The 16,629-nt window shown below is 45.5% G+C and overlaps 1 protein-coding gene across 1 annotated transcript in view; it reads left to right on the top strand.

The window, feature by feature from the left end:
- LOC143300009 (orphan steroid hormone receptor 2-like) overlaps nt 1-10,584 on the top strand; it is a 30,472-nt gene extending 19,888 nt beyond the window's left edge. Inside the window, exons 7-11 of the mRNA XM_076613564.1 lie at nt 1,278-1,377; nt 3,440-3,596; nt 4,331-4,476; nt 8,571-8,708; nt 10,103-10,584. Coding sequence (XP_076469679.1) covers nt 1,278-1,377; nt 3,440-3,596; nt 4,331-4,476; nt 8,571-8,708; nt 10,103-10,584 — 1,023 coding nt within the window. The remainder of the gene's footprint in view (nt 1-1,277; nt 1,378-3,439; nt 3,597-4,330; nt 4,477-8,570; nt 8,709-10,102) is intronic.
- The last annotated feature ends 6,045 nt before the right edge of the window (nt 10,585-16,629 follow it).

The raw sequence follows: 16,629 nt of genomic DNA, 5'->3' as shown, positions 1-16,629 counted from the left end.
TGGTGGGGTGGTAGTTCACCAATCCATGGAATTCTTCTACTTATGTGGGGTATGGTAAGGTGGTGGTGGACAGAGCTGTGGAATTCTTTCTCTTCTTCTACAAACTTGAGAGTCCAAACCTCATCCTTATCCTTATTTTCTCAGTCTGTACCATGTTTCATGAGTTACTTTCCTTCAACAGTCTTCCTTCCTTTGCCTGATTTGGTTAGGCAGTCTTTGATCATATTTTAACGTTGAAAATGGTGAAAAACCTGAGGTATATGGTGGTGGAAATATTTGTGAAAAACGTCAGTAAGAAGGGTGCGAATGATTCGGATTTTAGCACGAGTTATGATTTTGATGCTGAAAAGTGAGTAACTAGAGTTTAATCTATCTCCCATGAGTAAGTTTTAGGCCAGTTTATCTACAGATAAATCAGATGTGGTACTTTTTGTCTCACTAGCTGTTTTCTAACCAGTTTTTCTTGGCAGCCTCAGGCCAGGGGTACTGCCACCCTGAGGCAGCTGTGTCATGAATGGGTCGAAGGGCTGTAGTCAGTGTCTGTCAACAAGGATGACCTTGACTCCTTGCTACATGGTGGTGTGTGTCCATCGATATCGATGATGATCATCGTTGTCATCCAGCTGGGGGATGGGGTTAGGGTGGTAGTGGTGGGGGGGGATGCTCATGAATCTATCAGATAGATTCAGATAGATTCTTGCTACATATTTCAGGCATGACCACAGTCCCAGTTTGTTGTTCATATTTGTTCCGGAAAAACCGTCAAAAATGTCGCAGAGTTACAAAAATAAGATATGTGGCTGTTCCTGGTGGGGTGTTGCAGGGTGTGGTGCAGGGAATCGTGTGCGGTTGATTTCACTCAATCACTGTGGCAGCTTCAGGTTAGTCACACATACACAGGCAGTCTGTTGGCACCAGAAACTAAGAAGGCTGTGAAATGGATTGGCAAATGAATATAGCGATGAAAAGGCAGAGATGAAGAGGACTCATGCAGAATGTCATCTCAGGCAAAATCGGTGCCAGTGCCTTCCTTGCACAGCTGTGCAACACACTCAGAGCTACAAGAAAGAGAATTCCTAGACACGGAATTGTCTGTCTGTCTCTGTATATGTATGATTGTTTGTTTGTGCTGTTGTATGAACTTTGATTGTGAGCCAGTGTCACATGGTGTTTCTGATCGTTGTGCTTTGTTCTGGACTTTGGGAGGTTATAGTGCTGATGGTCAGATTGTTGGGGGTAGGCATGTCTGACATTTGAAATGTGTGACGTTGTTCCAGAGCGGGGCAGAAGTTGGAGACACCAGCCAGGCAGAAAGCAGCCTGGATCAATCAAACATGAGCACCGACTCCAACGACGGTTTTTTGGTCGACTTGGAGGGTGAGTTGGGAGCAGGAGGAAGGACATGCAGGCAGATTTGTGTTTGTGTCAGTGGCTGAGATGTTGATATTGCTGTGTCTTTTCTTGGCTAGGCCAAGGCCTGATCAGCATGTTAGGTTTTTGTGGAGGGAAGGCATCTTCTCCTGTGTTTTTTTGGGGTTTTTTCTGGTTTTTTGTGGGTTTTTTTGTGTGTTTTTTTTCATTGGCAGATGTGGTGTATAGCATGATATGATCAGTCTGCAAACTTTGACACTTCCTTGAAACTGAAACTTTCTTTTCACTGATTGCAGCTAGTTTTGGAGAGTGTTTTGAAGATGGTAAGATGTTCTTTAAAAGAAAAAAAAATCTTTCATTTAAATTCTTTGACTGTTCGGCTTAAAAAAACAACAACATTTTGCAGAGCATCTGAGCCAGTGAAATGTGTCAATCTTCCAGACAGAAACTGACAGGTTTTGGTAAGGGCTGGTCTAAGACTTCCTATGCAGGACTTCTGATAAATCCAAAAAATCTTTGGGGTCCCAGGGACTCGTTTCACCATGATTCTGGAGGGTTCAACACCTGGTCTGGACGCTAGTCATTCGGATGAGACGATAAACCAAGGTCCCGTGTGCAGCATGCACTTAGCACACGTAAAAGAACCCACGGCAACAAAAGGGTTGATCCTGGCAAAATTCTGTAGAAAAATCCACTTCAATAGGAAAAACAAACAAAACTGCACGCAGGAAAAAATACAAAAAAATGGGTGGTGCTGTTGTGTAGCGACGCACTCTCCCTGGGGAGAGCAGCCCGAATTTCACACAGAGAAATCTGTTGTGATATAAACAAATACAAATACACCTTCAGGTGACTCTTACTCACATTGTTATCATTGCTGCAGACACACAAAGGCAGGCACACCTTCTGGTCATAATGAATCGTCAAGGTTTTTTGGACCAAGAAATGCTGAATAAGAACAACTGAACTGTACTTTCTAGCAGATGATCACAGTGACAGACTGAAGCTACTATGCACAGTTTTTATTGGTTTTTTGTTGTTGTTTTTTTTTGTGTGTGTTTTTTGTTGTTTTTTTAATGCGTTTAAACTAGAAATTTTTAGAAGCCCCAGGGACCTTCATGATGAGAATGCAGTGCATTAGGGATGCAGGATTTTGCGTTACCAGAAGCCCTGCTGTCGCGTGAATTCTTGTAGAAACCGCAGCACACCTGTTAACTGGGTGGTGCTTTACGATTTGCAGGTCCATTATTGATAAAGGCCTACTTACACTTTGCAGGGCCCTTATTGACAGAGGCCTACTTACACTTTGCAGGGCCTTTATTGACTTAGGCCTACTTACACTTTGCAGGGCCCTTATTGACAGAGGCCTACTTACACTTTGCAGGGCCCTTAGTGACAGAGGCCTACTTACACTTTGCGGGGCCCTTAGTGACAGAGGCCTACTTACACTTTGCAGGGCCTTTATTGACTTAGGCCTACTTACACTTTGCAGGGCCCTTATTGACAGAGGCCTACTTACACTTTGCAGGGCCATTATTGACAGAGGCCTACTTACACTTTGCAGGGCCTTTATTGACAGAGGCCTACTTACACTTTGCAGGGCCCTTATTGACTGAGGCCTACTTACACTTTGCAAGGCCCTTATTGACAGAGGCCTACTTACACTTTGCAAGGCCCTTATTGACAGAGGCCTACTTACACTTTGCAGGGCCCTTATTGACTGAGGCCTACTTACACTTTGCAGGGCCCTTATTGACAGAGGCCTGCTTACACTTTGCAGGGCCCATATTGACAGAGGCCTACTTACACTTTGCAGGGCCTTTATTGACAGAGGCCTACTTACACTTTGCAGGGCCCTTATTGACAGAGGCCTACTTACACTTTGCAGGGCCATTATTGACAGAGGCATGCTTACACTTTGCAGGGCCCTTATTGACAGAGGCATGCTTACACTTTGCAGGGCCCTTATTGACAGAGGCATGCTTACACTTTGCAGGGCCTTTATTGACAGAGGCATGCTTACACTTTGCAGGGCCATTATTGACAGAGGCATGCTTACACTTTGCAGGGCCCTTATTGACAGAGGCCTACTTCCAGTTTACCCTGACCACCCCGTCGCCCATGCCTGCCTATCTCAACATCCACTACATCTGTGAGAGTGCCTCCCGCCTGCTGTTTCTCTCCATGCACTGGACACGCTCCCTGCCTTGCTTCCAGTTGCTCTCGTACGTTCATGTGTTGTGGAAACCCCCCCCCCCCCCTCCCCGCTCCCCACTCCCTCAGCCCCCTCCCCCACCCCCCTCTCTCCTCTCTCTCTCTTTCTCTCTTTCTCTCTCAGTGTCAGGGCTAGGACTGACTGAAAACTATTTTTTTATTTTTTTATTTCATTTTATTTAAAAAAAAATTTTTTTTTTTACTTGAAAATGGTTTAATAGATCAAGGCCCATAGCATTAATCAAATACTTGGTGTAAATTATGAAAAACTGTCACAGCACCATGAACACAGGTGTAAATAATTACAACAGAAATGTAGATGTGGTTAGCTCTTTTTTTTTCTTTTTTCTTTTTTTTTTCTTTTTTCTTTTTTTTTTTTCTTGTTGTTGCTGAAAATTTTGCTTTTTGGAAAAGGATGAGTCTGAAGTCATAAGAATTCTGCATGTGTTGTTGTTTTTTGTTGTTGTTGATTTCCATATGTAGTAGTGGCTGATTGATAGAATTTAAAAATTATTTAAAATAAAGTACAAATTTAGACAGGTCTTCCGAAATGCATGGTAGTGGCTGATTGATATAATTTAAAAAATTATTTTAAATAAAGTACAAAGTAGACAGGTCTTCCGAAATGACTTTATCCCCCCCCCCCCCCCCCCCCAAAAAAAAAAAAAAAAAAAAAAATCCACAAAAGCTTAATGTTCAACCCTGGTCCATAAAGTTTTGTTTTTTTTCCTTGTCCCTTGTGCAGAGCGGACACACAGACAACGTTAGTGCGGTGGTGCTGGAGCGAGTTGTTCACCCTGGGTCTGGCCCAGTGCTCACAGATCATGTGCCTCCCCACAATACTGGCAGCCATCCTCAACCACCTGCAGACGGCGCTGCAGAATGGGGAAGGTGAGTGGGGGGGGGTGGCCCAGTGGTCAGGCGTCCGCCCAGGAAGCGATGGAACATGAGCGCTCAGGGATCTTCTTCTTTCTTCTTCTTCTTTCTTCTTCTTCTGCGTTCGTGGGCTGCAACTCCCACGTTCACTCGTATGCACACGGGCGGGCTTTTACGTGTATGACCGTTTTTACCCAGCCATGTAGGCAGCCATACTCCGTTTTCGGGGGGTGTGCATGCTGGGTATGTTCTTGTTTCCATAACCCACCGAACGCTGACATGGATTACAGGATCTTTAACGTGCGTATTTGATCTTCTGCTTGCATATACACATGAAGGGGGTTCAGGCACTAGCAGGTCTGCACATATGTTGACCTGGGAGATTGTAAAAATCTCCACCCTTTACCCACCAGGCGCTGTCACCGTGATTCGAACCCGGGACCCTCAGATTGACAGTCCAATGCTTTAACCACTCGGCTATTGCGCCCGCCTATCGGGGATCAAATCCGGTCCCACACTGGCCAGTATTTTCTCCTCCTCCTCCTCTGGACCGTGAGTGGTGGTCTGGACACCAGTCATGTGGATGAGATGATTAAGCAATGTGTTTGTATCTGTATTTCTTTTTATCACAACAGATTTCTCTGTGTGAAATTTGGGCTGTTCTCTCCCAGGGAGAGCGCGTTGCTACACTACAGCGCCACCTTTTTTTTGTGTATTTTTTCCTGTGTGCAGTTTTATTTCTTTTTCCTATTGAAGTGGATTTTTCTACAGAATTTTGCCAGGAGCAACCCTTTTGTTGCTGTGGGTTTTTTACATGCGCTAAGTGCGTGGTGCACACGGGACCTGGGTTTATCGTCTCATCTGAATGACTAGCATCCAGACCACCACTCAAGGTAGAAAATATCGGCGGCTGAGCCATGATTCGAACAAGCGTGCTCAGATTCTCTCACTTGCTAGGCAGACGTGTTACCTCCAGGCCATCACTCCACATGTCCCGTGTACTGTATGCACATAGCGTACATAAAAGAACCAGCGTCAACAAAAGCGTTGTTTCTGACACAATTCTGTCGAAAAATCCACTTTGATAGGAAACATATCATACAGCTGCAGACGGGGGAAAAAAAAGGGTGGCACTGCGCTGTAGCAACCCGCTTTCTCTGGGGAGAGCCTCCCGAATTTCAAACCAACATACCTAGGAGGAACTGAGTGTATGCACGCTGGTGTTGCAGTCAAAGAATGGAGTGGTGGGCTAGTGGTAACACTCTGCCCAGGAAGCTGTTTGAACAAGAGAATCTGAGTGCTGGGATCCAATCCCACACCCGCCAGTACTTCCTCCCTGTACTCTAGACTTGAGTGGTGGTCTGGACGCTTTTCATTCGGATGAGACGATAAACTGAGGTCCCATGTGTGGCATGCACCTAGCGGACATTTAAAAGAACCCATGGTAACAAAAGGGTTGTTGCCTTTGGCAGAGTTCTGTAGAAAAATCCGCTTTGTTAGAAAAACATATACACTTGCTGGCAAAAAAAGGGGTACAGTACAATCGATTTTTACAAGATTTTCATGCAAAAATCATTCAAACAGTTCAAAATCATCTTCAGAATCATCGTTCAGATAATTCTAAAGCTCTCGTCAATCATCAAACTCATCTTGCAACTTAAATAATTCGCAACTTTGTCAAAATTCAAGCAAATCGGACTCTGAAAAGTGAGAAATGCACAGTAGGAAGTTCAGAAAACAAGACTGTGAATCTCGAGAGTCTCTTTTATGTAAACAACAATGGCTGCGCCCATATTAAGCACGTGTTTAGCTAGCGGTACCGGGCATATTTGGGTGTTACACTGCATGTCACTGCTGGATGTAAATGTTGAGGGAGGGTTAAAAATACCCTGCCTGAAAACAAGTGTTGAATTCCAAAATGACATATCTTTCCCATTGGATTGGGCTCTCAAGGCCTGATCAGTGCCCAGGGTTTTCACGCAGGTCAAGCATCTGCTGCTGCTGCTTTTCTTTGTGTTTTTCCTTTTCGATTTGTTTGTTGTTATTGTTGCTAATTACGGCAGATGTGTTGTGGCAAATGCTGATCTGTCCACACAGTGACACATTCTTGAACCTGAAGTGAAATGTGGCCAGTAAAGTGTGGAATATGGTGCCTTGCAGACAGAAGCAGTCACTAGTACAGTGACACTGTATGTTGTGGCCCAGTAAAGTGTGGAATATGGTGCCTTGCAGACAAAGGTAGTCACTATGATGACACTACGAAATGTGGCCAGTAAAGTGTGGAATATGGTGCCTTGCAGATAAAGGTAGTCACTATGATGACACTATGAAATGTGGCCAGTATAGTTTGGAATATGGTGCCTTGCAGATAAAGGTAGTCACTATGATGACACTATGAAATGTGGCCAGTAAAGTGTGGAATATGGTGCCTTGCAGATAAAGGTAGTCACTATGATGACACTATGAAATGTGGCCAGTAAAGTGTGGAATATGGTGCCTTGCAGACAAAAGCAGTCACTATGATGACACTATGAAATGTGGCCAGTAAAGTGTGGAATATGGTGCCTTGCAGACAAAGGCAGTCACTATGATGACACTATGAAATGTGGCCAGTAAAGTGTGGAATATGGTGCCTTGCAGATAAAGGTAGTCACTATGATGACACTATGAAATGTGGCCAGTATAGTTCGGAATATGGTGCCTTGCAGATAAAGGTAGTCACTATGATGACACTATGAAATGTGGCCAGTAAAGTGTGGAATATGGTGCCTTGCAGACAAAGGCAGTCACTATGATGACACTATGAAATGTGGCCAGGAAAGACATCAGCTTTTACAATGTTGTCATATTTTGTAACGCTTGATCGCACTTTGTTTCAACATTATGCCAACATAAAAATTGTTCCAACGAGTTCATTTTAAATTACCCAGCATAGTCACATGCTTTTTCCTGTCATAACATTACCCAGACGCTCTAGACTTCTCGATCATGATGCCAGGGCAGTCACTACTAACATTGGTCTCACATGATAATGCTCAGCGAATCACACGAGTGTTTACATTGAAACAGCATAGTGTGGACCAATCAGCTTAACCGTTTGCTCGAACAAGAGAGAAGGTTGCTAAATCAAGTTGCGTCTCGGTCAAACAGCGTCTGTGCCCGTTTTGCTGGTGTGGCTGATAGTCCGAGTGTTCCAACTAAGTGGAGTGATGGCCTAGAGGTAACGCGTCCGCCTAGGAAGCGAGAAAATCTGAGCGCGCTGGTTCGAATCACGGCTCAGCCGCGAATATTCTCTCCCCCTCCACTCGACCTTGAGTGGTGGTCTGGACACTAGTCATTCGGATGAGACGATAAACCGAGGTCCCGTGTGCAGCATGCTTTTAGCGCACGTAAAAGAACCCACGGCAACAAAAGGGTTGTTCCTGGCAAAATTCTGTAGAAAAATCCACTTCGATAGGAAAACAAATCAAACTGCACACATGAAAAAATACAAAAAAAATGGGTGGCGCTGTAGTATAGCGACGCGCTCTCCCTGGAGCAGCCCGAATTTCACACAGAGAAATCTGTTGTGATAAAAAGAAAAAAAGAAATACAAATACAAAATACAAATTCTATTATGTTCCTACCAAACTTCCTTCGTCTTTTCACTGTTAGCCGCGTGAAATTTGGCCAAGCAGAGCAAACCGACAGGCCTAGTTTGCATCAGTTTGACATGGTAAGTATATGTATCACCAAACATGGAGTATAATACAAACTCCTCCTATTGCTCCTACAAACACTTGACAGGGGTTGGCATCTGTGTGGCCAGTAAAGAGCAGAATATGGTGCCTTGCAGACAAGAGCAGTCACTGTGATGACACTGTGAAATGTGGGCCAGTAAAGAGCAGAATATGGTGCCTTGCAGACAAAGGTAGTCACTATGATGACACTATGAAATGTGGGCCAGTAAAGAGCAGAATATGGTGCCTTGCAGACAAGAGCAGTCACTGTGATGACACTGAAATGTGGGCCAGTAAAGAGCAGAATATGGTGCCTTGCAGGCAAAGGTAGTCACTATGATGACACTATGAAATGTGGGCCAGTAAAGAGCAGAATATGGTGCCTTGCAGACAAGAGCAGCCAGGACAAGGTGAAGAGCGTGATGGACCACATAGTGCGGCTGCAGGACTACATTTCCTCCATGACCCAGCTGCAGGTGACGCCTGCAGAGTTTGCCTACCTGAAGGCCCTCGTCCTCTTCTCCCCAGGTCAGTATGGCTTCTTTGACGTCTTTTCACAGTAAGTCATATTAGACGAGTTGGGGTGGGGGGGGTCGAGGGGGGCGGGGGGATCTGCTTTGGAGGGAAAAAGTATGGTGTAACACAATGTAATGTAATACAGTACTATACAATACAACACAGCAACATTTCTGTCGTGTCCAACGCACCAGATTACAGTACAACACAACACATTACAGTATAATGCAACGCAGTACAGTATGCTGCAACGCAACACAGTGCAGTACAGCACAGTACAACACAGTACATTACCTTCCAGTCCAACACAACACATTACAGTACAAACGACAATGCAGTGCAATGCAGTACAGTACAACACAACACATTACAGTACAAACTGCAGTGCAATGCAGTACAGTACAGTACAACACAGCACATTACAGTACAAACGACAATGCAATGCAATGCAGTACAGTGCAACACAACACATTACAGTACAAACTGCAGTGCAGTGCAATGCAGTACAGTACAACACAACACATTACAGTACAAACTGCAGTGCAGTGCAATGCAGTACAACACAACACATTACAGTACAAACTGCAGTGCAGTGCAATGCAGTACAGTACAGTACAACACAACACATTACAGTACAAACTACAATGCAATGCAATGCAGTACAGTACAACACAACACATTACAGTACAAACTGCAGTGCAATGCAGTACAGTACAGTGCAACACAACACATTACAGTACAAACTACAATGCAGTACAGTACAGTGCAACACAACACATTATAGTACAAACTACAACACAATGCAGTACAGTGCAGTACAACACAACACATTACTGTCCAGTCCAACACAACACATTACAGTACAAACTACAGTGCAGTACAGTACAGTACAGTACAGGACAACACATTACCGTCCAGTCCAACACAACAGATTACATTACAAACTACAATGCAGTGTAATGCAGTACAGTACAACACAATTCCATACAGCCCAACACAATAGATTACATTACAAACTACAATGCAGTACATTACAACACAACACAATTCCATACAGCCCAACACAACAGATTACATTACAAACTACAATGCAGTGCAATGCAGTACAGTACAACACAATTCCATACAGCCCAACACAATAGATTACAGTACAGCACATCACATTACAGTACAATGCAACACAGTACCATATGTTGCAATACAATACAGCACAACATATTTCCGTACAGCCCAACACAATATATTACAGCACACCACGAAACATTACCGTACAATGCAATGCAACACAGTCAGGTTGCAGCACAACATAACTGAATACAGTACAGATACAAACACAACACAAAACAAGCCAAACTGACTGACCCTGACACATGTCTCATCCCTGTTCCCCCACCCTCCCTGGGCAGATAACCCCAACCTGGGCAGCCGGCGCCACATGGACCACCTGCAGGAGCGCATCCAGCGGGAGTTTGTGCACATGCTGGTCACTACCACCACCACCACCGGCACCACCACCACTGACACCGGCGCCGTGACGGTCGCCGCCAGCAACCGGGTGGCGCGGCTGCTGCTGCGGCTGGTGCCCCTGAAGACCTTCGTGGCCACCACCATGGAGGAGCTGTTCTTCGCGGGGCTGATCGGCAACGTGCAGATCGACAACATCATCCCCTACATCCTGCGCATGGAGACGGCCGAGTACAACCTGCACATGGCTGGCCAGTCCCTGCCCATCTCCACCACCACACCCCCTCCTCCCTCCTCCACCTCCTCCTCCACCGGCGTGCCTGTCGTCTCCACCTCCTCCTCCTCGGCCGACCACCACCACAACAGCCCCATGGTCACCCAGCTAGCTGTGGCCAACCTCAACGGGGGATCCGCCCAGCACTAGCTGCTTTGGACTGAACTAGCTCAGCACTAGCTGTGGGGGTCTGTGAGTGTGAACTAGCTGTGTTGACTGGGGGGTGGGGGGGGGCGGCGGCTGTGAACAAGTGTTGATGTGGGGAGTGGTGGAGTTGGGAGTGGGGGGGGCTCTGAACTAGCTTCTGCTGAACTTTGGGTTAATGTGTGGAGCTGGGTGGGATCTTTTTTTTTTTGTTGTTGTTGGAAGGACATGTGATGGTAGTTGTACTACTGTGAGTCAAGGCGTGTCCTGAGCAGGGTGCGAGATGAAGATGTTTGCTGATTGGCTGATGATTTTTTTTTTTTTTTTTTTTTTTTTTTTTGAGGGGAGGTGGTGATGGGCTGCTGTGGTCAGCCTGTGTGAAGATCTGGAAGGAGGCTTCTTCTGCTGATGGCTTTGTGGGCTGGTGGTGGTGGTGGTGGTGGTGGAGTTTGTTGATGAGATTTCTACTGAAGTGAATGCTGCTTCTCTTCACAGAGGCTGTGGACGGAAGGGGGCCCACTGCCACACAAAGGCTTGTTCCTCAGTCTGTACGCGCCAGCTGACCACTCTTGATGATCTCTACGCTATTGTTCTGTATTAACAACAGGGTGAGCTGCAGCGAATGTTCCCTACTGGTCTAGGCTGGGGGAAACAGTACCTACATTTGGTTCAGTGGACTGGTAGAACATTCCCTGCTGGTGTAGGGGGGGGAGGGAGGGGGGTGGGGGGGGGGTGGAAGGGGACTGTACCTGCAATGATTTTTGGTTCAGTGGCCTAGCAGAATGTTCCCTGCTGGTACAGGCTGGGGGAAACTGCGCCTACATTTGGTTGCGCCTACATTTGGTTCAGCTGCCTGGTAGAACATTCCCTGCTGGTGTAGGCTGGGGGAGAAACTGTACCTGCTGTGATGGTTCTGTGGCCTAGCAGAATGTTCCCTGCTGGTATAGGCTGGGGGAAACAGTACCTAGATTTGGTTCAGCGGCCTGGTAGAACGTTCCCTGCTGGAATAGGCTGGGTGGGACCTGTGCCGTCAGCAATCTTTAGTCCACTGGCCTCCCAGATGTGTGGTGAGGTAGGGGCATCTCCACAGTCTGGCACCAGTAACTGTCACACGGCTTGGTTTGGCTGCTCCACAATGGAGTAAACTGAAGCCGTTAGTTTGGGGATAAATTTGCACACATATAATTTCTTCTTTTTTTTCTTTTTTTTTCTTTTTTTTTCTTTTTTTTTTTGTTTAATGTTTAAGATGGAGATTTTTTTTCCCCATAGGAAAAAAGTTTATGACTGAGAACAAAAATGATGCTTTTGGCAGTACAAATTATAAAACTTTCAAAAGATAAGTGAGAAACCAACATTATTATTATTATTTATAGACTTGATGTCACATTCTATAGAAAACAGTGGAGTCTGCTTAACACAGGTCTGTGGGAACCAGAGAAATCAGCCGGTGCTGACCAGTAGCTTTGCTTTTGAAAGTGTCAGAAAGTGTGTCACAGCTCTGGAGCGAATGGTGTGTGGCTGGGAGAAAGCTGGCAAGACAGGACAGTCACAGTGTGTGCACAGCGACACACACAAGTCATTCACAATGCAGCTCATGTCTTGTGCGTCATGTACACGTTGTAAGGACTTTGCGTCTTTCTTGATGCTTACTTTCACTTGCAGTAGTCTTCTCGGTTGTTTATTTTTATAATCAGACACTTGAACATGCCATTAACTCTCTCCATACGAACAGCGAAAGAGATGATGTTAACAGCGTTTCACTCAAATTACCATCATCAAACTATTCCAAGCGGAAGGCTCTTATACTGAAGAGGTGAAGGTTGACAAAGAATACCACAATTCTGACGATGGAAGCTAAAGGTTGGGTCATTGAGACACCCACTGGACATCCGAGGGGTCTGTGTAGAGGAGAAGAGAGGACTGGCCGTACTGAGTGAGTTAAGACACTTTGACACCTTATTGTCATTACCTGCAAGGGTCTATTGACAAGGGGGGGGGGGGGGGGGGGGGACGGGTTATTTTTGTTTAACACAAGAATAGCAGAACACATTCTGCTCGATCCAGTAGTACCTCTCACATACCCCTCTCACATTCTTTTTCAAAGTTCCTCAAATTTAAACAAATGAAATAAACACTTAGAAAATAAAATAAAAAGGAACAAGGAATAATATAACCAAACTCAGCCACCCATTCTGTTGTGTTGTTATGTAATTTATCGGTGTTTACTTGTCATCAGAACACACACAAAACTAGATACTACACATGATTATTTTCCTCGTTGTTGTTATCGTTAATATGCCATGCCATTAAGAAAGAGAGAGAGAGAGAGAGAAAAAAAAGCAACAAACAAACCAACAACCACTAACAAATAAACAGTCTTTAAAATCAACATACCCACTGTCAGAGTGGCATAGACGTCGTTCCATGTCTAGTTGGCACTGTACTTACTGACTGCCCATCATGCCCTGCGGCCTGTGGGGCAGCAACGAGGAAGCGCCAGTATTGGTCTCTTCAGGGCCAGTCTCAGAATGGCAGGTGTGCTTCAGTTGGCGCTGTGCCTTGATGTTAACTCTTTCATTCCTAGTTTTCTATGAACCATTACTTCCCCTTGTTCCTAGATTCCTTTTACGCATGTATACCCTTCATTCCTGGATTTAGAGAAGAGAAAGAAAGTACGAAGCAGGGTACTTATTTCGGAGACTTACGGCAACGCGGTTCATAACAGTATACTAAGATTGTTATATACCGTTGTGTACAGAATTGATGTGAGAAGGTGTCTGTGACCGTGTTGACTCTATACGGTGACATCTCTGGTGACACTCAGGTGCAAAACAGGTGAGTTTAGGGTAAAACACAACGCATGCAAGTACGTACCATACGCAGGACAGTGTTTTGCTTGCACAGTGTTCACATCATGCAGGTACTCACCGAGTATGCCTCACATGTATCCCAGTGCCACACTGCTGGTCATATCCACAGAAAACTGTCACAATTGTCACTGCAGTTGTCCCAACCACATCATTGATTTGAAGTTTGTTTGCTGTCTAGAAGGGGATGTCTTTCACTACACAAGCAGCTGATGAGCCAGAATAAGAGCATTATTTACACAGTTATATGCACATACACTATTCACAAACAAAACGTTCTCTGTATACATGTGTCATTGTCACAATCACCATGTCACATGTCACACAAAGGTGACACGCGTGTGGTACACCTTGAAGCAGTCGCGCTGGTTGCTGCATAAATACACACCACACTTTTCACATTTGATTGTTGTCTTGCATTTTTTGAATGGGTTGTTGGCATAGCTGACACCAGGGTGTGTGTGGTTGTATTTGTTGTGTCGTGCTGTGCACACCACACAGGTGTGGTTGTCACCTTCTCCGCGAACAGGCCAGTGATCTGTGCGGTCAAGACGGGGGTCTGCTGCACTGGTTTCCGTTCTGGGTCGGCCAGGATGGGATTTTTCGACAAAATAATTGCCGATCAGTTGGTGGGCCAGGTCCAGCTTGAAGGAGAGCAGGTCTCGCTTGCTTTGTCCCTGAGGTCTGTGGTCTGTCACCTCCCCCTCAATGACAAAAGCGTTGTATATTGCTGTTTCCATCAGCTTTGTTTCCACCCGTCGATACCACTTCATGGACTTTTTTGACTTGTTTTGACGGGTGTTCTGGTCCAGTCTGTCCACACCATTCATGTTGACGGCGTAGGCAGCCACTGATGGGGGGCAAGGAAACTCAGCGACGGTCCCGTCTTTCTGGCGTCGTCTGGCAGTGGCACCTGAGTTGTCATGAGGTGGGTGTGCTGTGGAAAGGTAGTACACCATTCTGTTGTCTTTCCATGATGTTGCTATCATGTCACCACACTGTCGCCATTCAGAAGTGCCACGGGGAATCCGACGTGTTTCCGCCTTGGTCTTGACCAGATCACTTGGGTAGCCAAGACGGTTGGGTCGCATTGTGCCGCACAGGTACGTCCCCTTGCCCAACAGGTACTTTGCCAGCACAGGTGAGGTGTAAAAATTGTCTGTGAAGACAACGTGACCAAAGTCTTGAACTGGTTTGGTCAGACCAATCACAACACGGGCACTGAGCCCCATCAGTTTGTTCACTTGTTGTCCGTGTTTTCCTGTATACACCTCCATATTGTAGCAGTATGCTGTCTTGGCGTCAGCAAGTACCCACAGCTTGATACCAAACTTCACAGGTTTGTCCCTCATATACTGTTTGAAGCTTAAACGGCCCTTGAATGGTACCATCGCTTCATCAACTGTCACATTTTGGTAAGGAACAAACTCATTTCTGAAACTGTCCCTGACTTTGTCCAGAATGAAACGAAGTTTGTGGAGTTTGTCACTTCGATCAACAGGTGAAGTAGGATCCACAAAATACACGTATCTCCGAATCTGAAAGAATCGGTCACGACTCATCACACTGCCAAACGGAGTACGGAGAAGAAAGTTTTTTGCACTTGTGCTCCAATAGTGTGTGTCTCTGTCAAGTCGCATAATGTCCTTCATTATCAGCAGCCCATAATATACCTTCATTTCTTCCAGTGTAATGGGTTTCCACTCACCTTTGTTTTTTTCTGGCTCCTCAGTCCGTTTCTTTGTGGCATTGTTGTTCGTGAAGTTGACAATAGAACGAAACACTTCATCGGAATAAAACAGCTGAAAGTAATCCAGTGCTGTCATCGATGTATCCAGCACGCGAACAGGTCCTGATCGGCGATTGAACGACGTTCTGGTGCTAGGGTCAGGTGCAACGTAATTACCGCTCACCCACTCAAACCGTGGCCGCGTGTAAAACAAAGGCAGGTTTTCATCATCCAGCTCCTCTCCACTTTCATCACCCGCTATTTGTGCTTCTATTGCAGCAGCTAACTGTGCTCTCTCCTCTTCATTTAGTTGCAACAGATCGAAATCATCATCTGGTAAAGCATTGTAAAATTCATCATCAGAAAACTGGTCTGAATCCGAATTTTCTACACCTTCCATCTTCCGTGTTCGTGTGTTCACTCAGAAATGCCACGTCTGCAGTTGCACACTGGCAGGAATGAAGCAGTGGCCACTTTCCCACGGCCCAGGGAGGGAGAGGGGGGTGTCTGGCATCCATTCCATTCATAAACACTGCCCCACAAGTGCCCCGGTCAAGGATAGATGACGCGCGCTGATGACGCGACTCGCGCGAAGTTCAAAGCGCTTACCGTGAGAACCGATTTTCCGGGCGGCAGGAAGGAAAGGAGGAATTTTCTGCTGCACGGTTTACCGGCCTCCAGGAATGAAGGGTATGATTCTAGCAAACCGGAAAACCGTGCTGCCGGAATGAAAGAGTTAAATACAACAACCCCAGTGTGACTGTGGAAAAGATCAGGAGGCTCGCCTCATCATTAAACAGAGACTGTTTTTTGGGGTGTTTTTTTTTTTGCTTTTTGTTTAATGAAGGATTTGCCAACACTTTGATTGACCGACTTATTGTGACATCAGCATGTTAATTAAACAGGTTGGTAACAGAATACTTGACTCATCAGGGACTTGAACATAAACTCATTTTAAGCACCCACCAACCCACCTAGATAAAGTTGTAAAAATGTTGACATTACCCATGAACTTTTTACACAAAGAAATAGAAGAATGTTGGGTTGCAAATCAGTGTGAAGTTTGCTGGCATAAACCGTGTGGATGTGTTGTCAAGACCTGTGTTAAGTGGACTCTACTGACGTACCGGTAATATATATTCACTGAACAGCTTGTTGTAAGCATACACTATGACACAGTCTGCTGGCTTCGCTTACTTTGATCAGTTGTCTGGAAGAAGTTTCTGCTGAAGACAAGTTTGGGGAACAGGTGTGGAATCGGTAGTATTCTGCCAGGCGTTGCTGGATGCTCATGTGTTTTTGATGGACGGCGAAATCATACCCTTGTCTGTTGAAAAACGGAGGAGCAGTCCTGTTTTGGTTCTGTGAACCTTGTTGAAACATATTTTCCAGGTTTCACTGTGGTGTGGTCGTCTGCCACTGTGGTTTTGAAAAAAAAAAAAAAAAAGAGAGAGA

This window comes from Babylonia areolata, chromosome 25 (assembly GCF_041734735.1).
Source record: "Babylonia areolata isolate BAREFJ2019XMU chromosome 25, ASM4173473v1, whole genome shotgun sequence".
Taxonomy (NCBI): Eukaryota; Metazoa; Mollusca; class Gastropoda; order Neogastropoda; family Buccinidae; genus Babylonia; species Babylonia areolata.
Note: the sequence above shows the minus strand (reverse complement) of the source record. Positions and strands in the feature narration are given on the sequence as shown.